Source organism: Cervus canadensis, chromosome 21 (assembly GCF_019320065.1).
Source record: "Cervus canadensis isolate Bull #8, Minnesota chromosome 21, ASM1932006v1, whole genome shotgun sequence".
In the NCBI taxonomy this organism is placed as follows: Eukaryota; Metazoa; Chordata; class Mammalia; order Artiodactyla; family Cervidae; genus Cervus; species Cervus canadensis.
The window spans coordinates 33601151-33625339 of record NC_057406.1 but is presented as its reverse complement, the minus strand read 5'-3'; the positions used below and the strand labels follow the sequence as shown (position 1 = coordinate 33625339).

The 24189-nt window shown below is 41.0% G+C and overlaps 1 protein-coding gene across 1 annotated transcript in view; it reads left to right on the top strand.

Annotated features, from left to right (window-relative positions):
• The first annotated feature begins 13418 nt into the window (after positions 1-13418).
• Positions 13419-24189, top strand: part of BCAT1 (branched chain amino acid transaminase 1) — a 124006-nt gene continuing 113235 nt past the window's right edge. Inside the window, exon 1 of the mRNA XM_043440241.1 lies at positions 13419-13703. Coding sequence (XP_043296176.1) covers positions 13698-13703 — 6 coding nt within the window. The 5' untranslated portion in view covers positions 13419-13697. The remainder of the gene's footprint in view (positions 13704-24189) is intronic.

The following is a 24189-nucleotide window of genomic DNA, read 5'->3' as shown; positions in this document are numbered from 1 at the left end:
CAAACGGCTTCAGTATTCTTGCCTTGAGAACCTCATGAACAGTAACTTTGCATTATTATGTTCATGTGAATGTGCTCAAGTTTTAAAAAAAGTATAAAAGCACTATGTCTGATGATAAGGAGTCATATTATGTGTGCTCATGAGCTTTGTTTTAATACTAAAATGCTTATTTATGACAAGTAATTCTAAATTACCTTTTCCATACTACCAGTTCTTTCTGTAAAGGAAGAAGATGGAGTAAGAGGACTGGATTAACCCTCTTGCCTTAAATAACTAAAACACTGCGAAAATTTGTATGGAACAGTGGTTTTCAGGCATTGAACGGTAGAAGGTATGCTGTGGGTCTGCAGTGGGTTCCTCCTCTCTGTTCAGTAAACATTCTAAAATGGGAAAGACTGAAGATTTCTTCAAGAAAATTGGAGATATCAAGAGAATATTTTGTGCAACGGTGGGCATGCAAAAGGACAGAAACCAGAAAGACCTAACAGAAGCAGAAGATATTAAGAAAAGGTAGCAAGAAAACATAGAAAAACTATGCAGAAAAGGTCTAAATGACCCAGATAACCATTATGCTGTGGTCACTCACCTAGAGTCAGACATTCTGGAGAGCAAAGTCAAGTGGGACTTAGGAAGTATTAATATTAACAAAGCTAGTGAAGGTGATGGAATTTCAGCTGAGATATTTCAAATCCTAAAAGATGATGCTGTTAAAGTGCTGTACTCAACATGTCAGCAAATTTGAATAGCTCACAGTGGCCATAGGAATGGAAAAGATCAGTTTTTATTTTAATTCCAAAGAAGGGCAATGCCAAAGAATGTTCAAACTACTGTACAATTGCAGTCATTTCACATGCTAGCAAGATTATGCTCGAAACCCTTCAAGTTAGGCTTCAGCAGTATGTGAACCGAGAATTTCTATATGTATAAGTTGGGTTTTGAAGAGGTAGAGGAACTAGAGATCAAATTGCCAACATTAGTTGGATCATGGAGAAAGCAAGGGAGTTCCAGAAAAACATCTACTTCTGCTTCATTGACTACGCTAAAGCCTTTGAGTGTGTGAGTCACAACAAATTGTGGAAAATTCTTCAAGAGATGTGAATACCAGACCACCTTACTTGTCTCCTGAGAAAACCGTATGTGGTTCAAGAAGCAATTGTTAGAACCAGACATGACAACTGATTGGTTCAAAACTGGAAAAGGAGTACAAAGCTGTATATATTGTCACTCTGCTTATTTAACTTATATGCAGAGTACATCATATGAAATGCCAGGTTGGATAAATCACAAGCTGGAATCAAGATTGCAAGGAGAAATAGCAACAACCTCAGATATGCACATGATAACACTCTAAATGGCAAAAAATGAAGAGGAACCAACGAGCTTCTTGATGAAGGTAAAAGGAGAGTGAAAACACTAGCTTAAAACTCAACATTCAAAAGACTAAGATCATGGCATCTGGTCCCATCACTTCATGACAAATAGAAGGGGAAAAAGTGGAAGCAGTAATAGATTTATTTTCTTGGGCTCCAGAATCACTGCAGATAGTTACTGCAGTCATGAAATTAAAAGATGCTTGTTCTTGCAAGGGAAGCTATGACAAAACTAGAGAGCATATTAAAAAGCAGGGACATCACTTTGCTGAAAAAGGTCTGTATAGTCAAAGCTGTGGTTTTTCCAGTAGTCATGTATGGATGTGAGAGATGGACCATAAAGAAAGCTAAGCATCAAAGAATTTATGCCTTCAAATTGTGGTGCTGGAGAAAACTCCTAAGAGTCCCTCGGATCGAAAGGAGATCAAACCCGTCAATCTTAAAGGAAATCAACCCTAAATATTCAATGGAAGGACTGATGCTGAAGCTGACTCATTGGAAAAGACCCTGATGCTAGGAAAGACTGAAGGCAAAAGCAGAAAGGGGTGGCAGAGGATAAGATGGTTAGATAGCATCACTAATTCAATGGACATGAATTTGAGCAAATTCTGTGAGATAGTGGAGGACAGGGGAGCCTGGCGTGCTACAGTTCATGGGGTCACAAAGAATCAGACACAACTTAGCAACTGAACAAAAGCAGCAACAGCAGCATCACACCTGTATAAGGAGACTACTCAAAGCCGGGGAAGAATCATCCGAAATGAGTGGGCAGGACAAGCAGGGAACATCATACAGAGCCTAGAAGAGCCGTCATTCCCTCCAGCCAGAGTGGAAAACCTTGTAATACATGGGACGTTACATATAGTACTCAGAAGAATATTGCCTCATAGAGGGAAAAAAATCAGCCTTCCCTAAATTCTTTCCTGGTGCCATATAACAAAGATTTAAGAAATACAAAACAACATTGTTTAAGCAGGCATAATTGATATGTTGTGAAGACATACAAGAATGACTTGAACCTAAGTTGATGTTCTCTAAGCAAGATCTTTAGAACTGCCAATAAATTTGTTTGCCTGAAGTAGAAAGCATTTGGGTAGTGGTGAGTTAGTGAAAAGTGCTTTATGTTACAGGAAAACACACCACAGAATATATATTTTAAAAAAATGAAGCAAGTTAGAAGAAATTAAAGGTAATAATCATAGTTAATATTTACTGAGTATTTACTATGTGGTAAGTACTAGTCTAATTTGTATCAGCTTTTTTATTCCTTGTGAAAGCCATGGAGTTTTTAATTCCCATTTCACAGGTAAGGAAAATAAGGTCAAGATACATTAATTTATTTAAATGTCACCCAGTTAAGAAGGTAATATCCAGCTAAGAGATGATGATGGTTTGAAATAAGGCAGTCTAAAGAGTATGAAGAGCAAAAGACAAATTTGAGAAATAATAAATAGAAAAGTTTACAAAATTATAAATAATTAAATTGGTAGAGAGTGAAAGAAAAGTAGGATCTGAAGCTGACTTGGCTATCGTTTGGGTTACTAATTAAAGAGTACTGCAATAAGAAAGATAGGCTATACAATGGGACTTCCCTGGTGGTCCAGTGGCTAAGACTCCACGCTTCCAATGGAGGGGGCGAGAGTTCAGTCTCTGGGGAACTGAGATCCCACATGCTTCACAGTACAGCCAAAAAGTAAAAATTTAAAGAAAAGAGAGAGATATAGGAAATACAAGAGGAGCCTACAAAGCATGCAGCATATGGGAAACGTGTGTGTGTGCTTGAGAAAAGGATTTTATTGAGAAAAGGATCTGAGAGAAAATATAAGTTCATGATACATAAAATAAAAATTTCTTACTGAGTTGGAGAGGAGATACCTTTGGTTCAAACATATGGGAATGAATGTACATCCGAAATATGAGTACAGTTCTTGAGTCAGATGGTACTGAAGTATAGGTGTTATTGAAGCCAAGAAATGCTTTCAAGAGTAGTAATAAAATACTTGACCAATAGAGGCAAAGCAAAAAAGATGTGTAATTATCTCACATAACAAAAAATTTGAAGGTAGGTGATTCCACCTTTGGCAAGGTGGTTCAACGATGTTATCCACAGCCCAGCACTTGCTGTCTCTCTCTGCCTTCCCATCCTCAATTTATTAGTTTCGGACTTTGGGCTTGTCACTCATGCTTGCAGGATGGCTGTTGGCAGCTCCCTGAAACGTGATATATAAATGGCATTTAAAACAGGAAAAGAACAGAGTGACACCAGCAAGGACTTCTTGCCTGACTTTTTTTTTCCCCAATCAGAAGGTGAGCCCCTTAGAAGTCCCTCCAATAACTTCCCCTTAAGTCTCGTTGGTTAGAACTTGATTCCCTGGGCATCCCTAGCTCAAGAGAGTGTGGGGAAACGGGTCTATAGCAAAATAATATGAGATCATCATTACTCCCTGAGATTAATTATCATCCACTCCCCCCAAGACTAGGCATATTATGTACCACCACCCTAGTTAGAAGAAGAAAGGGAAGAGAAGTGGCCTCTTGGCAGATAACCTAGCAATATCAGTCAAAGGGTAGATGAACTCACCCATGGAGCAGCTTTAAAATGAATGAAAAGCAGAACTTCCCTCACGGTCCAGTGATTTAGACTTCGCCTTCCATGGAGGGGTGAGGGTTCAGTCCCTGGGTGAGGAGCTCAGATCCCACATGCCTCTCTGTCAAAAAAAACACAAAACATAAAACAGAAGCAATATTGCAACAAATTCGATAAAGATTTTTAAAAGTCTGAATTAAAAAAAAAAAAGTCTTAAGAAAAATAAAATAAGAAGGTCCAGTGGTTAAAAAAATTGTCCAGTGGTTAAGACTCTGAGCTTCCAATGCAGGGGGCACTGGGTTCCATTCCTGGTCAGGAAACTAAGATCCTACATGCTGTGCAGCATGGCCAAAAAGATAAATAAACAAAATTAAACAAAATGAATGAGAAAAGCATTGAGGACAGAGGATAAAACCCAGAGGGAGGACAGTATCTGAAAACCTTTTAAGAGGTAGAAGGGAACAGAAAGGGATTGAGAAGGAGTAGTCTGAAAGGTAGTCACTGGGCTAACACCATGCTAGCCAATTAGCCATCGCAGAGGTGATGGCTCACTGTCCTCTCATGATGTGCCCTAGAGAAGGACTCAGACAACAAAAGAGCACAAAAGTTGATATGGGTCTACAAGCAGCAGTCCTCAACTTTGTCATTATTGACACTTTGGGCCAGATAATTCTTTGTTGGGGGGCTGTCCTGTGTATTGTAAGATGTTTGGCAGCAACCCTGGTCTGTGCCATTAGCTTTCGGTAGCAATTCTCCTCACTGCCCCCATTCCCCATCTCTGCTTTCAGTTGAGAACCACTAGTCTACACAGCAAGAACACACTTCAGGAAAGACTACAAAGGGACAATTAAAATGGATCTTGAAAACTGGATATCATTTAGATAAATCTGTGTATGGTGGAGGAGAATTTCAAGTAACATTGTGCAAACACAATGATGGAAGATTTCAGGTGTCCTTGCCACACAGCAGATATTCTTGTCTGGCACATATGAGAGCATGTGAGTGCAAGTTACATTCTTTAGAGTAGGGAAAAATCTCACCAGAACCAAGGGTTAAGAAGATTATTTGCCTTCTGTGCATTTGGTGGATTGTGGCAAAAAGAGATTAAAGCCAGGAATAACAGTAATCCAAGGTGAAGGCATAATAAACAACTAAATTATGGCAATGAGAGTGGGAACAGAAGGAGGAGGGCTATGAGAGGTCTTGTAAAAATAGAACTGGGAAGATTTAGTGATAATTGGATATGAGAGGCTTGTGTCTTTCCTTCCTACTTTAAATGCTATCTATGAAGACATGAAGGGCTTCTTTCGTGGTTCAGCGCTAAAGAATCTACCTGACAATGCAGGAGAATTGGATTCGATCCCTGGGTTGGGAAGATCCCTTAGAGAAGGAAATGGCAACTCACCCCAGTATTCTTGCCTGGGAAATCCCATGGAGACAGCAGAACCTGGAGGGCTACATTTCATGGGGTCACAAAGAATTGGACTTGACTTAGTGACAAAACAATAACAACATGAAGATGTGAATTATGTTGAAGTTTGCAGCCTGGATGACTGGGAGAATGTTGATGGCATCAGTGGAGAGAAGGAAGACAGCAGGACAAACAGGTTTAAGAAGGAAGATTGTGTGCTTGGATTTGGACCAACTGGGCTTGAAATAATAGTGATGAACCAGCTATGGTGGTGGGTTAGTCGCTAAGTTGTACCCGACTCTTGCAACCCCATGAACTGTAGCCTGCCAGGCGCCTCTGTCCATAGGATTCTCCAGGCAAGAATACTGGAGTGGGTTGCCATTTCCTTCTCTGCTGGGAGCCAGCACACGAAATCCCTGAAGTCCTGAACTGCCTTGCTTGTCAGGTCTTCTCCTCATGACCTTGTCATGGGTGGGATCTCGTGTGTGTGGGGTCCAGCCTCAGCAGGACCCAGGGGTACCCTCAGGATGAATGGTGTCTGTGAGAGAGAGAGACAGAGACAGAGACAAAGACAGACACAGAGACAGAGAGAGACCAGACTGGGGGTGTGCAGCAGAGTCTGGTAAATCTTTATTTTTTACTGTAGCTTTTATATTCTAAGTTAGTACATTTTTAAGGGGACGATAGTTTAATATTACATCAGCTTATCCTTCATGAAACCAGGGTGTTTTCTGCATACTTCTTTGTGAGAGTCTTATACATTATCTTCTGGCCTTGGGGCCGATTGACATTTTATGACCTAGGTGAATGCAAAGCTGTTTTCCGTAATCTATTCTTTGTTGAACACAAAGGTCAGTCCTTTTGCAGAAGTTATCAGTTAAATTTATCTAAAAGGTTTACCACACAAAGACTCTGCAGCTCCGGTGAGGCAGCCTCTGTTTAGCATTCCTGGTTAAAATGAACAATTCTAAACTCTTATTTTTCTAAATCTTTAACTATAACCACTTATAGAATAATATTTTTGTGTTCTCTAATAGGGCTTCCTCACCTCCTGAAGGGCTCTGTGCCTATTAGGGCCTTTACATGATCAGGTTCTTTATGCTGTTTTATGATTAGGGTATTATGAGCAGTCATGCATATTAGTACCGAGGGCATAAACGTATTTGCCAAACAAACTAAAATGCCAGCAAAGGAGTTTAAATTGAAACACTCCTTTCATCCTGGATAATCTTATAGGATACCACCTTCTGGGGGACATATTGATTAAAGTTCTAAGTTGATTCTGTTTGGAAAGAGATCGGGCAAGGCCTTCTACCTGTGTCACAGAAATTAGGGAGTAGTCTAATATAGCAAGCATCAGAAAGACAGAGATCATCTTTAAGGTGAGCACCGGGGCAGCTTTTCGAAATCCCTGAAGTCCTGATCCGTCTTGCTTGTCAGGCCTTCTCCTCATGACCTTGTCATGGTTGGGATCTCGTGTGCTGGCTCCCTGCACTTCTCCAGGGAATCTTTCTGACCCAGAAATCGAACCCAGACTGAGCTATGAGGGAAACTATGGGCTTTTGGAAATAAAGTCTGGAGATCAAGAGAGAGATTAGAATTGGAGGCATAATTTTGGAGACGATCAGACTAGAAGTGACAATTGAGACACCTAGGAAGAGGGTGTCAGGGCCAGGTTAAGGTGGGATGGCTATCTTGCCTACATCTAGAAGGCAGGAGAAGAAAGAAGTATTATCATAATTAGGGGGAAAGGACCTGCTGGAGAGACTGGAGAGGGTCCAGGGTAGCCTAGTATCTTGGAAGGAAAGAGTTTCAAGGGAAAAGTAGCCAATTTTGTGAGTCAGGGTAAGAAGCGCCCTGAGACATGATAGAAAGCTAGCAGAAAGGTTTACAACATCCTTTCAAGACAGATGGGTGTTAGCTTATTTTTAAAGGATTCAGAAGAAAGATTCCATAAATTCCCTCTTGGAATTCTTTTCTTGGTTAAGATATTTCTTTAAGATTCTAGAATTTCTTTTCTTGCACCGTCAGTCCGTATTCTTCACTTATTCCTTATGGGAAATGATTGGCTATTACTTACTCTAAGTGATTGGGATTGAAGGATTCACAGGAGATCTATGGAGCAAACAGAGTGGGCCTCCAGTGATGGGCACTGTACATGTAATAACTAATTTCTCTCTTAAAACATACCTCCCAGGTGGGTACTCCTTTTTTTGTATTAGTGATGTTAAAAAATGAAATTGAGTTTCCATGAGATTAAATAATTTCATGAACAGTTATACATTACAAATTAGTGAAGCTGGGGATACAAATTCAGATCTGGTTCTAAAGCCAGTGCTTTTCCCTAATTTGTGTTGGACTTCCCTGATAGTTCAGCTGGTAAAGAATCCGCCTTCTACGCAAGAGACGGTTCAATTCCTGGGTTGGGAAGATCCCCTGGAGAAGGGAAAGGCTACCCACTCCAGTATTCTGGCTTGGACAATTTCCTGGACTGTATAGTCCATGGGGTTGCAAAGAGTTGGACACAACTTAGCAACTTTCACTTTGATAACTATTCATGAAAAAGTGCCTTTGGTTGTTGTTCACTTGCTAAGCTGTGTCCGACTCTTTCTGACCCCATGAACTGATGCCTTCTAGGCTCCTCTGTCCTTGGTATTTACCAAGGAAAGAAACTGGAGTGGGTTGCCATTTCCTTCTCCAGAGGATCTTCCCAACCCAGGGATCGAACCCATATCTCCCAAATTGCAGGCGAGCCATCAGGGAAGCCTTCTCTTAACTTAGTTTAGAGATACAGAGTTAGGCTTGAGTCTGTTTGCTCCATGAGGGACAAGAATAAAGAATCAGATCAAGGGGTTTCCCTGGTGGTCCAGTGGCTAAGACTTCTCTCTCCCAAAGCAGGGGGCCTGGTTTCCATCCCTGGTCAGGGAATTAGATCTCACATGCTACAACTAAAGATCCTGCAAGCTGCAACTAAACCCCAGCACAGCCAAATAAATAAACATTTTAAAAAGTAAGCTAACTTATTAAAGCAGAAGAATCAGATCAAAAGAAAGTGTAAAGGAGTTGTAAAACTCTATCTTGTCCTGGGACAGTTGACCCACAGAGTATTAATTTATTTAGGAACAGCTGGGGTTACTACATCTTCCATGTTCAATAAGAAATCCTTATTGAGCCCTTTCTATCTTAGGCTATCAATACCCGGGGGCACACATCATTTAACTTGCTACCCCTCCTCCAATTTTGATAGGGCTGGTCGATACTCTCTGATACAATGAGTCTAATTTTGCATGGAATTCAGATTCTAGTATGCGTGGTGGCTCAGTCTGTAGAGAATCTGCTTGCAATGCAGAAGACCTGTGTTCGTTCCCTGATCTGGGAGAATTCTATAGAACAGAGGAGCCTGGCAGGCTACAGTCCATGAGGTTGCAAGGAGTTGAACACAGCTGAGCAACTAACACTTTCACTTTCATGTATATAAAAAAGCTAAAAGTAGGCACTTCCCTGGTGACGCAGTGATAAAGAATCCACCTGCCAATGCAGGAGACACAGGTTCAATCCCTGATCAGGGAAGATCCCAGATCTTAGTTGCCTTGGAGCAACTAAGCCTGTGTGCCACAACTTATGGACCCTGTTCTCTAGAGCCCAAGAATCCCAACGACTGAGCCCATTCACCACAACTATTGAAGCCCGCTCACCCTAGAAGTCTGTGGTCTGTAAAAAGAGAAGCCACTGAAGTGAGGACCTGCACACTGCAACTAGAGAGTAGCCTACACTCACCATAACTAGAGAAAACCCCAGCGCGGCGACGAAGACTTAGCATAGCCAAAAATAAATAAATAAATAAATAAAATGTTTTATTAAAAAAAAATTGAAGAAGACTAAAAGTAAATCCATTTAGTTCAATTTTTCCTGGAAAATTTCTTAAACTTCCCATGAAGTATAGTATAAATGAATTTTTGAGTATTAAATTTAATGTATGTATATACATATATATATATTTTTTTCCAGTAGTCATGTATGGATGTGAGAGTTGGACTATAAAGAAAGCCGAGCACCAAAGAATTGATGCTCTTGAACTGTGGTATTGGAGAAGACTCTTGAGAGTCCTTTGGACTGCAAGGAGATCCAACCAGTCCATCCTAAAGGAGATCAGTCCTGAATATTCATTGGAAGGACTGATGTTGAAGCTGAAGCTCCAATACTTTGTCCACTTGATTCAAAGAGCTGACTCATTTGAAAAGACCCTGATGTTGGGAAAGATTGAAGGTAGGAGAAGGGGTAGACAGAGGATGAGATGGTTGGAAGGCATCACTGACTCAATGGACATGAGTTTGAGTAAGCTCCGGGAGGTGGTGATGGACAAGGAGGCCTGGTGTGCTGCATTCCATGGGGTTGCAAAGAGTTGTACATGACTAAGCAACTGAACTGACTGACTGACTGATATATAATAGTTGCAAGTATTAGAGGGAATATAAAAAAGATAAAACCTTGTAGTAATTTTCATTTTGAAAACTAGAGAAAAGGAGTCTTTTTCTGAATTTGTAGAGTAGAATCCTAGACTAGATGTGCTTCTATTTTTTCTTTTAAATACTTATTTATTTATCTTATTTTACTTGGCAGGATCTTTTGCACTGCAGGCTCCTCTTTATTTGTGGCTCACTGACTCCAGAGCACTTGGGCTCAGTAGTTCTAGCACTCGGGCTTAGTTGCTCTGCAGCATGTGGGATCTTAGTTCCATGACCAGAGTTTGAAACCCTGCATTGCAAAGTGGATTCTTAACCACTGGACCACCAAGGAAGTCCTCCTCTATTCTTTATGACAGAAAGCATCATTATTTTCTGCTAGTTCTCCTGAACCATGTCCCAGAAATTGAGAAAATGTGACTTTTCTTTCCTCTAAAGAAGATTTAGTAAGATACATGAGAGAAATTCTGCAGGTACATAGCTGGCATATAATCTTCATAAAGAATTCAATAGCAGATTTTTTAAAAACACTGATGACAAAATGGAGCGGGGTTTCTGGGGCTCTGAAGTCCCCTTCAAAGCTAGTGTCTCTGGAGACTGCTAGAAATTCTATCTCTTCTTCAAGTTCAGCAAAAACAAAAACAAACCAAAAAACCACTGCCTATGAATACAGGTATGGACTACATTAAGTTTGAAGAATCCAACTTCCTTCAATACCTTTTAACTGTGACTTTCCTGAGTCACTGACAGAATGACAGTCTTGGCTGATGATGACACTCTTCATTTGAGAACAGAAATTTTGGTGTCTGGGAGGGAAGTTTGGGAAACATGTGCATGTCACAGTGAGGGAGATCTGTGGGACCCTCCTCTCAACACCAGAGGGAAATGGGAGAACAAACACAGCCACAGCCGGATGGTTCTCATGTCCTCCCGTAGATGTTAATTCCCCCAATTCCTCTTTCGCTTTACTTCTAGCTTCCCTTTGCCTTTATACCACCTTCTCTCTTCCTTCATTGCTGAAAGAATCCTTTCATGGGAAAGTCATTGGATCTAGACGTCATTGCCAGGCATGGTTCAGAATCTGCTCGTTAATTCGTTCAGGTCTGTCACCCCATCACTCTCTACCACCTTCCCATGCTTTATTTCTTCTCATAAAGTTTTCTACTAGCTACCTGATTTCTTAAAAAATGCCTTCATTGAGATGTGATTCACCTCACACAATTTACCTTTTTAAAGAGTATAGTAGTAGTGTTAGTTGCTCAGTTGTGTCCGACTCTTTGCGATCCCATGCACTGTAGCCCGCCAGGCTACTCTGTCCATGGGATTCTCCAGGTAAGAATACTGGAGTGGATTGCCATTCCCTTCTCTAGAGGATCTTCCCAACCCAGGGATGGAACCCAGATCTCCTGTGTTACAGGCAGATTCTTGACCATTTGAGCTACAGGGAAGACCTACTTAAAGAGTATAATTCTATTTTATTATATTCACAGAGTAGTACAACCCTCACCACAATCTAATTTTAGAACATTTTCATCATCCCCACAAAATACTCAATATACATTAGCAGTGACTCTATTTCCCCATCCTTTCACCCCAGATTAGCAATAATCATCTATTTTCTGTCCTATTCCAGATATTTCAGACAAATGGAATCACGATTGGTGATCATTTGTGACTGGCTTCCTTCACTTCGTGTAATGTTTCCAAGGTTAAATGCAGCATGCATCAGTAGTTCATTTGTTTTTTACTACCAAATAATATTCTGTTGTGTGAATATACCACATTTTATTTATCCATTCAGCAGTTGATGGACATTTTGCTACCTGATTTATGTTCATGCAATTTAATCATTCATTCACCTAACCAAATTTAGCTAAGCATCCACACACACATTTGTGCTGAACACCCCCTCTCCAGGGTGATTGATATGATCTCGGGTGGCCTCGGCCTGCGATGGCTTGGAGTGGGGCTTGGGTTCCCAGCTGGAGATTGAGGCCGGGTCGCAGCGGGGAGAGCACCAGATCCTAGCCACTAGACCAGTGGTTAGTGACAAGGGCCCTGACTCTTTGGCTTTGCAGAAAAGAATTCCCACAAAGATGGAAAGTAATGAACCAAATCAAGTATTTATTAAGAGGGGAAAAAAAGTAAAATACTTGTGGATAGCCACACAGGTGGACTCCAAGAGTGTTGCTGAGTCATGTCCTTGTGGCAGTTTGAATTACTTTTATGTGGTATTTCTTTTGGGTTTCCTTTGGCCAATCATTCTGATTTGCCTGGTTCACAGTCCATATTTGGTATATCTCAGGATCCTTCCATGTGTGCACACGCATCTCTTAGCCAAAATAGATTTTACCCGTATATCTCAGGATCCTTCCATGTGTACACATGCATCTCTTAGCCAAAATAGATTTTACTGAAAAGGCGTATGTGTAGAACATCCCTTGACATACTCCCCCTTTGACCTTCAAGGAACCTTTTCTGTACTTGTGTGGTTGGGGAGATCTCCTGACTTCAAGAAAAGAAATATGTGGTGGTCTGGGCAGGGCCCAGCCTCCTCCCTAAATTGTCCTGCTTATTCTAGAGTTTCAGTTCATAGGGGGTAAATCTTCAATTGCTTGATGCTGTGGGGTGGGGAGGTATCTGCCTCCTGCCTCACATTAGCTTTAGGAGATGACTACCACAAAGGATCCACCCTCAGGAATCTCATAATCTAATGATGTAACACCGTCTATGCATGCTCAGTCGCTATCCTGTCCGACTCCTTGCCACCCCGCGGACGGCAGCCTGCCAGGCTCCACTGTCCATGGGATTTCCCAGACAAGAACATCCATGCAAACAAATAATTAAAATAAGGGATGTAGACAAAGCGCAGTGTACAGACAAGGGCTCAGTTCTGCCTGAGGGATTCAGCTTTGATTTCATAGTAAAGATATCAGCTGATCGTTACAAAAAAAGGGAAGTTGCCTGATTGACAGAGTGAGTTGCGGTCAACGAGAGGGGCATTTAAGCAAAAAATCCTGGAGCCTGACCTGAGACATGGAGAAGTAGCAATGGCTGGAGCTTTCCTATAGAAGACAAGAGAGGACCCGGAGAGGATGAACTGGTCTAGCAGGCAATGTTCAAATCAGAAAGAATTTCACATGTTCAATCAATTAAAATGATTTTCCCAGGTACAAAAGAAATTGACCAAAAATAAAAAAGTTTGAGCAGGGACTGTGGGACTAGAGTAAGGGGGTGGGAGAAATCGAGATTGGGCAAACTCTCAAAAACCATGCATGTGCTCCCTACTATGCAAAAAACAACATTTACATTTTTCTGTTTTAGATGTCGGGGATCCACTGTGTAATTTTGAGCAAGGGCATGCGGGAAAGTTGCTCTGGGGAGAGTCGGAAGTCAGGTGGGCAGGCGGCTCAGGAGGGAACGGCAATCAAGGTCTGTGATCTGTTTTGTTTTGTTTTGTTTCTTCCTCCTTGACATGCTACATTTTCACATCAAAGATACACACACGCCCAGGCACTAATCCAAGGGTAACGTGTTTGAAACGCTAGCATCTTCCTCTAACCCCAGGGGTGAGCTGAGCGCTGGATAAGGGTCTGAACTGGGTGCCGGGGAGGAATTTGTGTTGGAAGAAACGCTACCCTCTGGGGGCAGTGTGGGGGAAACACAGCCTCAAGACTCTTCCTGCTGATGCAATCTGCAGGAGAGCCAGCAGACTCCGCTGCCCGGGCCAGTCTGCGACGCGGCCGCCACGTGTGCCCGCCGCCTCCCCGGCCGCTTCCCCAGACCCGCGCTGCCCGGAGCGCCCGGGACGCAGCGCCTCTGCCTCGGCTCACCTCCAGCTGCTGTGTTCGAGTTCTGGCCCCACGATGAAGGTAACCGCTTATGATTTCTGACTGTGCGTGTACAACAACGTGTGTGTGAATTGAGCCCGCGATTCCTCAGAGTTGGCAGACAGGGGATGGAGGAAGAACCGCCTGGGTTGTTGCCATGCAAACGCTTGCAGCATCTTCTTTATCAATGAAGCTCGGACCGGACCTTCCCTTCATTTTTCTCTTCAGGTTTCGGCTCAACCCTTCACAGGATATGCCGCCTCAAGGTTTTTCACAGCTTATTTGTGAACCGAGATAAAAGGCAGCACGCAGCTCCTTCCCCTGCCACTTTTGAAGTCCGGAAAGGGAGAGGAAGCTCTTAATTTCTGAGATGCACGGGAGGTGGGGGATTTTGAAGAGGTCTGGGGGTGTTACTGGTGGTACATGGCGGTTTTTTGCTGGCTGTAAATTACAAAGGTTCAGAACTAAGTGACGGTGGGAGATGGAAGGAAGCTGTTCCATCTCTATTAAAAACAGAAGTCTCCTCTTATTCTGTTCCTTGTGGAAATTCAAGCTTCTAGGAGTTACAAATCATCAAATAAGCCTAAGGGCATTTTTTTTTTTTATTCAAGAGCACCCTAGTGACTTTTATTCTTATGCTAATCAAGGATAAAGCGCCTAGTTGGTTATTACTTAGGAAGGTGTAGAAATGAACCCTTTTAAGAGTTCTGTTTTCCCACGTTGGAAAACTGCAATTATTTTTAAAACTGAAGAGTAGCTTTTTTTTTTTTTTAAAGCAAAGCAAAGCATGGGCAAGTACTATTGCTATCCAATATCCTGGAAGTAGGCAAATCCTATATACAGTCTGAACTTTGAGGAGAAAAAAGGCCACAGTTCATAGTTTCCTAGGAGAGCGTTAAGTACAGTTGCTGACTGGGCTTATCCACAACCCACCCTGGTCTACAACTGTGCTTACAAGAAAGGATGTATCAATGGTGTCTTTTCACCAAACAAAAATCTCCACTCTGATTAGCAGGAAATGAGTGGAAAATGTAGTTCTGTATTAAAAGGGATCATGCAAATGTGCTGTGTCGAAAAAAGTCTCTAGAGATTTCTGTTTCTGACTTGCTCGTGTTTGTCAATTTCAGATGAAAAATATACTCTGAGTATCGAATTAGTGACTAAAAGGAGAAAATTATGAGGATAAACAGTCTTACTTTTCAGCTTTCCCCTGTCCCAGGTGGAACTTAGTGGATTATGCATTTTTGTAAATTCATGGGTGCTTTAGCATGAGTATAAAACCCCCGGCCCTTTACACAGGAAACTGGAGGATCTCTTCAAGTAGTCTCATCTCTGTTTTCTTATATTTTGCTAAGATTAAGAAAGAAATGATTATGTGTCCTAGGCATGGTCTAAGGCGTATGTAAGGTTCCTTTAAGATGTTTTTATTATTTCAAAAACCTTTCTACTCACCTTTTCCCTCAGTGTTTCTATCATAATCATCCTTTTAAAAAATGTGATTTGCACACGGCACCATGATAAGATGCTGCTGTGCTGCTGCCACTGCTTAATCACCAAGTCATGTCCAACTCCTTGCCACCCCATGGACTGTAGCCCACCAGACTCCTCAGTCCATGGGATTTGCCAGTCAAGAACACTGGAGTGGGTTGCCATTTCCTTCTCCAGGGGATCATCCCAACCCAGGGATGGAACCCTTATCTCCTGTTTGGCAGGCGAATTCTTTACTACTGAGCCACCTGGGAAGCCCTTGATAAGTTCTGTCCTCAGATAATTTTCCAGACATAGTCTTGCCTGGGAGCTGTTATTTTAAGATGGACACATACAGAACAAGCAACTGAGTGAGAAAAATTGCATATACATTGAATAAGATGTGTATAAAAGTGGGAAGTACCTATTATAATTTACTGAATGAAAGTGGAGATGACGTGTATCTAAAAGGACAGAGACAAGAAGTCTTTGTCAGGGGTGCATGGTTAAGTGAAGGAAGAGGGCTGTTTGTGTGTGTGCAGGGGGCCAAACAAGAGGCCTGGCAGGGAGTGGGTGGGGATTCACATTCCAGACACAGGATGTGGCCCCTCAGGCCAGGCTCAGAGAAGTGCAGCTAGTTAAGCAGCCTAACAAAAGGGCCTTGGTAGAACCTGAGGTGGTGAGAAAAAAAGAAAAAGCAAGAACAAAGGATGAGAGTTTTCATTTTGGCCAGTATTTCATTTAGTGAGTCTCTGTAATAAATAATTTCATCTGACTTTAGAACTATAGAGAGAAAGGAAGGTGAGTTAAGAAAACTTCCATTTGTCAGGTGAACGTAGAGGGGTCGGGTGGAGAAGGAGGTGGGAGGGGGGATCGGGATGGGGAATACATGTAAATCCATGGCTGATTCATGTCAGTGTATGACAAAAACCACTACAATATTGTAAAGTATTAGCCTCCAACTAATGAAAATAAATGGAAAAAAAAAAAAAGAAAACTTCCATTTGTAATGCAAGAATTTCTCTTGCTTGTTGGGTCATTGAATTTAAGAAGGTCTAAATATTTGAAATGGGCTTAAAATCTTGTGAAAGAAAGTTGAAAATAGTTGATTATTACAGAGATTTATGCAAAGAATTAAAATCAAGTTATGGTTTCTTTCAGTAATTGTGTATCTCCCAATTATTTTCATAATTTCAGATGTTACCTCTTAGTTCAGGTCAGGACTTTTAGCTCTATAGAGGAGGAAAAATAATTCTCCCTCTATACTTCTCAATTCTTGGCTGAACTGTTGTTTAGTCACTGAGTTGTGTCCGACTTTTTTGTGACCCCATGGACTGTAGCCCACCAGGCTCCTCCATCCCTGAGATTTCCCAGGCAAGAATACTGAAGTGGGTTGTCATTTCCTCCTCTAGATCTTCCCAGCCCAGGGATTGAACCAATATCTCCTGCTTTGGCAGGCGGATTCTTTACCACAGAGCCACCAGAGAAGCCCTCTTGGCTGAAACATCCCCATAATAAAACACAGATTAATGGGGGAGGAGTCAGGGGGAGCAAGTTTAATAACATGTATACCTCCTGTGTACATCGAAGATATCCAGGAAAACTTGAGTAACTCCTTGAAATGATCCAAGCTACCACTTTAAATATCATCTTCAGCTAAAGACTAAAGAAAGATATTGAGGTTTGGGGCAAGCTAGTTATGGGAGGTTATCAAACAACACACAGAAAACAGGAATAAATTGCACGTTTAAGTCAGTACCTTCTCCTTGTTAAGAGTTTCTAGAGATTTTATTATCCTTCCTTTCCTGATACAGAGAGGGAGACACCCTACCAAATGGAGATTTCCCTTATAAATGCAACTTATCCTCTGTTTTCAGATTTTCTTTTGTGTCTACAGCTTTTCAAAAATGATCAGCTCAAAATTGCCCTTATGCTAAAGAGGCATATTTTGGGGGTGGTCTATTCTGCTCCCCTTAAGTGCATTATTTCCGATGTCGAGATAATAGACCAGGGAAGGGTTGACCTAAAACAAATAGACTGCAGCAAATATTTCTCTGACACAGATGGGTTTATTTGGAGGTCAGCAGAGAATTAAAATTTGGGGTCTCAGCAATCCCGCTCCTGGGCATACACACTGAGGAAACCAGATCTGAAAGAGACACGTGCACCCCAATGTTCGTCGCAGCACTGTTTATAATAGCCAGGACGTGGAAGCAACCTCGATGCCCATCAGCAGACGAATGGATAAGGAAGCTATGGTACATATACCCTATGGAATATTACTCAGCCATTAAAAAGAATTCATTTGAATCAGTTCTAATGAGATGGATGGAACTGGAGCCCATTATACAGTGAAGTAAGCCAGAAAGATAAAGACCAATACAGTATACTAATGCATATATATGGAATTTAAAAAGATGGTAACGATAACCCTATATGCAAAACAGAAAAAGAGACACAGATGTACAGAACAGACTCTGGGACTCTGTGGGAGAAGGCAAGGGTGGGATGTTCTGAGAGAACAGCATTGAAACAAGTATACTATCAAGGGTGAAACAGATCACCAGCCCAGGTTGGATGCATGAGACAAGTGCTCGGGGCTGGTGCACTGGGAAGACCCAGAGGGATGGGATGGAGAGGGAGGCGAGAGGGGGGATTGGGATGGGGAACACATGTAAATCCATGGCTGATTCATGTCAATGTATGACAAAAACCATTACAATATTGTAAAGTAATTAGCCTCCAACTAATAAAAATAAATGAAAAAATAAAAAAAATAAAAACCACACTGAGATACTATCCCTCAGAGAAATGCTTTTTCATGGGAGTAAATATGCTTGAAAGGCACTTTTGTTAGGGCTATTATTTTAACTTCTTTAATAGGCATTTCTGTAATAAATTGCATGTTTGAATGCTCATTCAAAAAAATAAAATAAAATAAAATTTGGGGTCTGTAAGGCTATGGTTTTTCCAGTGGTCATGTATGGATGTGAGAGTTGGACTGTGAAGAAAGCTGAGCACCGAAAAATTGATGCTTTCGAACTATGGTGTTGAAGACTCTTGAGAGTCCCTTGGAATGCAACGAGATCCAACCAGTCCATCCTAAAGGAGATCAGTCCTGGGTGTTCATTGGAAGGACTGATCCTGAAGCTGAAACTCCAGTACTTTGGTCACCTCATCCAAAGAGTTGACTCATTGGAAAAGACCCTGATGCTGGGAGGGTTTGGGGGCAGGAGGAGAAGCGGACGACAGAGGATGAGATGGCTGGATGGCATCACCAACCTGATGGGCATGAGTTTGAGTAAACTCCGGGAGTTGGTGATGGACAGGGAGGCCTGGGGTGCTGCAATTCATGGGGTCGCAAAGAGTCAGACATGACTGAGTGACTGAACTGAACTGAACTGAACCAAGGCCAGGCACACACAGCAAGTCTCTGCATAGCAAGGGGAGAAGTCTTTACAGAGAGGAAATGGACATTGGGAGGGCCATAATAAACAGAGTCTGTGGCTTTTCAGTGAGTTGTTGCTGGAGTCTTTCTTCCTCTTTTTGGACTCTGCTGATTGTGGGTCTGGGGCTAGAGAATTCCCTTTTCTGTTCTCCTGGATCATTTAGTTAAAGTTTTAAATTTTTTTAAAGAAGGGCGCATCTGGATAGTATAAACTGGGAGGTCTAGGGTTATGAGTAAGCTATTTCTGTGCATAAATGAAGAATTATTTCTGAACTGTGGGTACCTCGCGTGTTTGGTTTAGTTATATCTCTGGGGATTTCAGGTTGTCTGATTCTCAGTGGGGGTAAGAAGATGAAAATGAAGGGCTTTCTCTAGCTTATTTTAGGCTTGGCAACTGTTATTCCTCTAACAGATGCCACTCTAGACAAACCTAGTGGAATGGTCAGCCTTATTATGCCCGAGGGGATTTTGTTACCATATTAGAATAAGAATTTGGTAACTTCCAAGATGGACATCATTATCCCAGGCGTCTTCTACTTTCTATATAATACTATCATTCTTTCTGAGCACAGGAGGAAACTGTGGCCAATCTGCTCATTTTACAGTTGTAAATATGGCAGTCTTTGTGTCGTAACTTTATCCCCTTAACAGCTGTCCAAATGCTCTAAATATTTAAAGTGACATATGGTAAAAATTCCTACTGATGGGCTTTCCTGAGCCTCTGCAGCCCATTTGGTAATACATGTCAGTGGCCATTCAACTAAGTCCACTAAAATTGGACACTGTATAACATCAACTTAAGGTGCAATGTGCTTTAAATGTTTTAAAATGGAGTATTGGGGATGCTCTGATTCTTAAATCTAACTTTGCAATTGCAAACATTCTTATCACAAGATCTAGTCTATGATTGACAGTATCAACGGTGAGTATGAAGCCAAAGCAGAAAGTCTTTTCTATCACACACAACTGCACCTGTGCTTCTCATTTGTCTTCTCAAGTCTACAGGCTGAATTACCTCTAGAAATTGAGTACTTATATCCTTAAAATAACTTAGAAATTAGATCACTTTATTAATATAGCATAGCATATACATATTTTCCTATTGTCATATATAGGCCATGCCCTTTTTGTAGGAAAAACCACTTTGCAAAATATTTCTCTCATGTTCAATGATTAATGGGAGAAAGAAAATGTTAAAGAAAGAGATAATCACACCCTGGAAATATAGGGAAAAGGTCAAGAAAAGAGGAAAAAGGAAGACAAGTTAAAAAAAAATAGAGGAAATTACATTACAATAAGCAAAGGTCTGGAAGAGTTGTACTGAAAACATGTGATTCTTTGTGATTGAAAAATTGTGAAATATTTGTAAAATTTGGCTAGTTACATTAACAGCTCTATTTTTCATCTGAAAAAACTAATTCATTGGTTTTTTTTATTTTTCTCTGTGGATCTGAATATGTGACCAATTGCATCCCTTGTCTGAGAAATGTTTTTGCTATTTTGACTGGAAATGGTTAAGAATTCTAGGACATGAAAGTTCAAATTCTGACTCCTTATAAATCTTGATAGAAGGGGCACCTGTTTGGATGTTCTAGGCCAAACATGCCACGAATGTCTCTTATGTGACCAACAAAGACCTTCATGGAATTTGGGCTTAAGGCCAAATATGGATTTGCACACGGTGATCACTCAGCAGTTGTTAACATTCCATCCCTATGGTAAAGGGCAGTTTTGCCTAGTACCTTTCATTTCATTTTAGCTGATTTAGATTCAGAGTTGTATTGTTTGGATTTTAGTGCTAGATATTAGTGCAGGAATCTGTAATGACAATGAATGTTTCTTTGAACTTTGAAGATAAAAGATAGAGTTAAAATGGAGTTGTAAGGTCTGCTTGGGAAAGCATAATAATGCATTATGAGGAATTTCATGGTTGGTGAATGGTCTGTATACTTGCAAGGTTAGTTTTGATGTTTATAAAGGAAACACATCCAGGTTTTGAGAAGGACTTCTTTGCTTAACAAACGTAGAGATGCTTTATATTTCTGAATGCTATATAAATTACATAACATTGAATTATAACCTCAAAATCTTCATATGAGGAAAGCATGACAATTATATTATTAACTCCTCTACTTTACAGATAAGGAAAATGAAGATCAGAAAACTTACTTAAATTGTTTAAGACCATAAATAGCACAACATGATGAGGAACTATTTTGACTCCTAGTCCAGTGTGCTGTCTCCTTCACTGGTGTTCTAATCCTTTTGGGGTCTCACACCACTTTATAAATCTTAGAAGAATGTACAATCTCCCCCAACAAAAAGTACAAATAGGCACAAAACTTTATATCTAAATTATTTGTTGTTAAAATCAGGACAGTGTAGTCCATATAGCATGGGAGACTGGTGGAAAATGCTGAAATAACCTAGTTTTTACAGCAGTGGAGAGCTATTGGTTCTTGCTCCTGTAATCAGCTAGAAATATAAGCAAGAGCTCCATACTGCTCTTTGAATATCCAACATATCTGCCTCTAGGGACGTCCTTGGTGGTCCAGTGGCTAAGATTCTGAGCTCCCAATACATGGGTCCCAGGTTCAATCCCTGGTCAGGGAACTAGATCCCACATGCTGCAGCTAAGTGTTTGATGTCACAACTAAAAGATCTCGCATGCTGCAACGAAGATGAAAGATCTTGGATGCCACAATTAAGACCTGGCACAGCCAAATAAATAAATCAATTTTTCTTAAAAAGGAAAATGTCTGTCTTTAGACCAAACAGAAAGACAACCAATATTTTCTTTGATTTTTAACCATACATGTTATCAGTTTCTTCTTTCTCTCTTATCTCATAAAGACCCAAGGTGTAGAGTGTAGGAGAGGAAAACACATTTTCTTCTATCTTTTAGGTTCATTTCTTGGTGTTTTGCAAATTAGGCTGACAAAAGACAGTGTAAGAAGAGGAGAACCGTTGATTATCTCTGCAGCTTGCATACATACAGGAGAAACTCAGTGATGACTAACTCACAGGGTGGTTAGAATGTGGGTTTATATAACATCCTAAGAAAGAAAAACACCTTTGTAGAGAACTGATGAGGCAAAGGCAAACGTTTTAGATTGCCAAAGGCAGCAATCTGTGGGGAGGTAAATATACAAGGGATACTAATGGGGGTAAGATTTGTTTGTTCAGGTCCATCTCAGCACTGACTTTCTGGCTCCTTTGTGGCTGTAAATCTTCAGCAGGAGAGGAGACTTTGGGCAGTCCTCATTTCTCAGAAGTTTCTACTTTTAGTCAGTGAAAGGGAGGCTCCAGGGAGGATTCCTGCTGCGTCTGTTGGCTCTCTTGTGCCTTCAGCTTAAAATAACCCTTATCCCAAAGTGGCATATTTTGGGATGTCATATTTTGATCTGCTACAATGGTCAAGAGCAAAACTTAATTCATGGAAGCTGCACCCTAATTTATTTGATCTTCGTCTCATTTTGAAGTGTATACATGGCCATTTCATTAAACAGGGCTAATACATAATTTCTTAGTAGAGTTTAGTAGTTTTGGGTGCTTAGGTTTCCCATTTCATTAATAACTTCTTGCCCAAAGGGAACATCTACATGGCTGTGTTGCTACCTGATGACCCCTGCCTTAGCATATTTGGCCCAAGTCCAACCATTTTTCATTTCTTTCTTATTCTCTCATCCCCCTCACCCTGCTCCATTCCAATCAGATACCATATTCTACGGATTCTATTTGTTTCTATATGTTCTCTCTTTCCCACTGCTGGTGTAACGACAATTTATGCTCTCATTATTTCCTGCTTGAATTATTTCAAAAGTCTTTCAGTTGGTATCAAGATTAATTTTTAAAAATTTTCCTAAGGCATTATTTTGATTATGTTACTCCCTCAAAATACCTCTATGACTTTCCCATTGTCTATGGAATTTAACTTAGTGCATGAAGTCTTTTTCTAATCTATCCTCTCTTTTATGTGTATGTGCTCCTCCAGTCATAGTGGAGGATTTACTATTCTTCAAGATGAGCTTTCACATTTCCATATATGCATGTCTAACTCCTTCCATCCTGGACTTTGCTGGTGGTCCAGTGGTTAAGAATCTGCCTGCCAATGCAGGAGACACTGGTTTGATCCCTGGTCTGGGAAGATTCCACATGCAGAGCAGCTAAGCCCGTGCATCACAACTACTCAGCCTTGCTCTAGAGCCCAGAAGCCACAACTACTGAACCTGAGTGCTCTAGAGCCTTATCCCAAAGTGGCATATTTTGGGATATCATATTTTGATCCTCTACAATAGTCAAGAGCAGAACTTAATTCATGCAAGCTGCACCCTAATTTATTTGATCTTCATCTCATTTTGAAGTGTATACATGGCCATTTCATTAAAAAGGGTTAGTAAATAATTTCTTAGTAGAGTTTAGTAGTTTTGGGTGCTTAGGTTTCCCATTTCATTAATAAGTTCCTGCCCAAAGGGAACATCTAGTTGTGTCTCCACAACTAGAGACACCACTGCAATGAAAGGCAAGTGTACCACAACTAGAGAGTAGCCCCCACTCACCTCAACTAGAGAAAGCCTGTGCACAGAAATAAAGATCCAGTGGAGAAGGAAATGGCAACCCACTCCAGTATTCTTGCCAGGAGGAGACTGGTTGGTCCATGGGGTCGCAAAGAGTCGGACACGACTGAGTGACTTCAGTTTCACTTTTCACTTTCATGCATTGGAGAAGGAAATGGGAACCCACCCCAGTATTCTTGCCTGGAGAATCCCAGGGACAGAGAAGCCTGGTGGGCTGCAGTCCATGGGGTCACAGAGTCGGACATGACTGCAGTGACTTAGCATCAGCAGCAGCCAAAATTAAAATAAATAATTTTCAAAAAAATTCCTTCCTTCCCATTTATACCTTCTTCCCATCTGTCCCCTCCATGATGCCACTCATCATGTGGCTCACCCCCATGTTCTCATGTGACTTGTTTTACAGTGGAGTGTAAAACAGTGACTTGTTTTACAGTGGAATAAGAACATGACAGATGGGAAGGTTAAGAGTAGAGTCTCCTTTTGGAGTCAGGAAATAAGATATTGAACATAGCCTACAATCTCTGCACTCACCTTTCCTCTTTTGTGTGAACCCTGTACCATCAGTGGTGCTTTTACAGATACTGGTTGAGCTAAATCAACATCCTCTTTCTGGACTTCCTAGATTCAGATTCATTGATTCTGTTTTATATTTCTTTGTTTTCAAACTGTAGATAAATTTTTTCCACATCAGAATTTATTTGATGTCAGAACTGTAATTGACTACCAAAATATAGAGGGTTATAAAAACACAGACAACAGTAAACTCGTGTTTTTATGCCTATTGCCAGATTCATTTCATACAGCTACTGAATGGTGTTTTTAGAGTGTCAGTGGTGAAACTGAACATAGATTGTAAGCATACATTGAAAACATTTCTGGAAAAGTTCATTCAAAAAGATGCTACATAACGATATGAACTGGACCCATGAAAATCATAAGAAACAAACTCAATAATGCCGGTTCACTAAAGCACTACTGCCTTCAGATTTAGGCAGTATGTAAAGAGAAAGGGTCCCTGCCACACCCCAAGGAACTG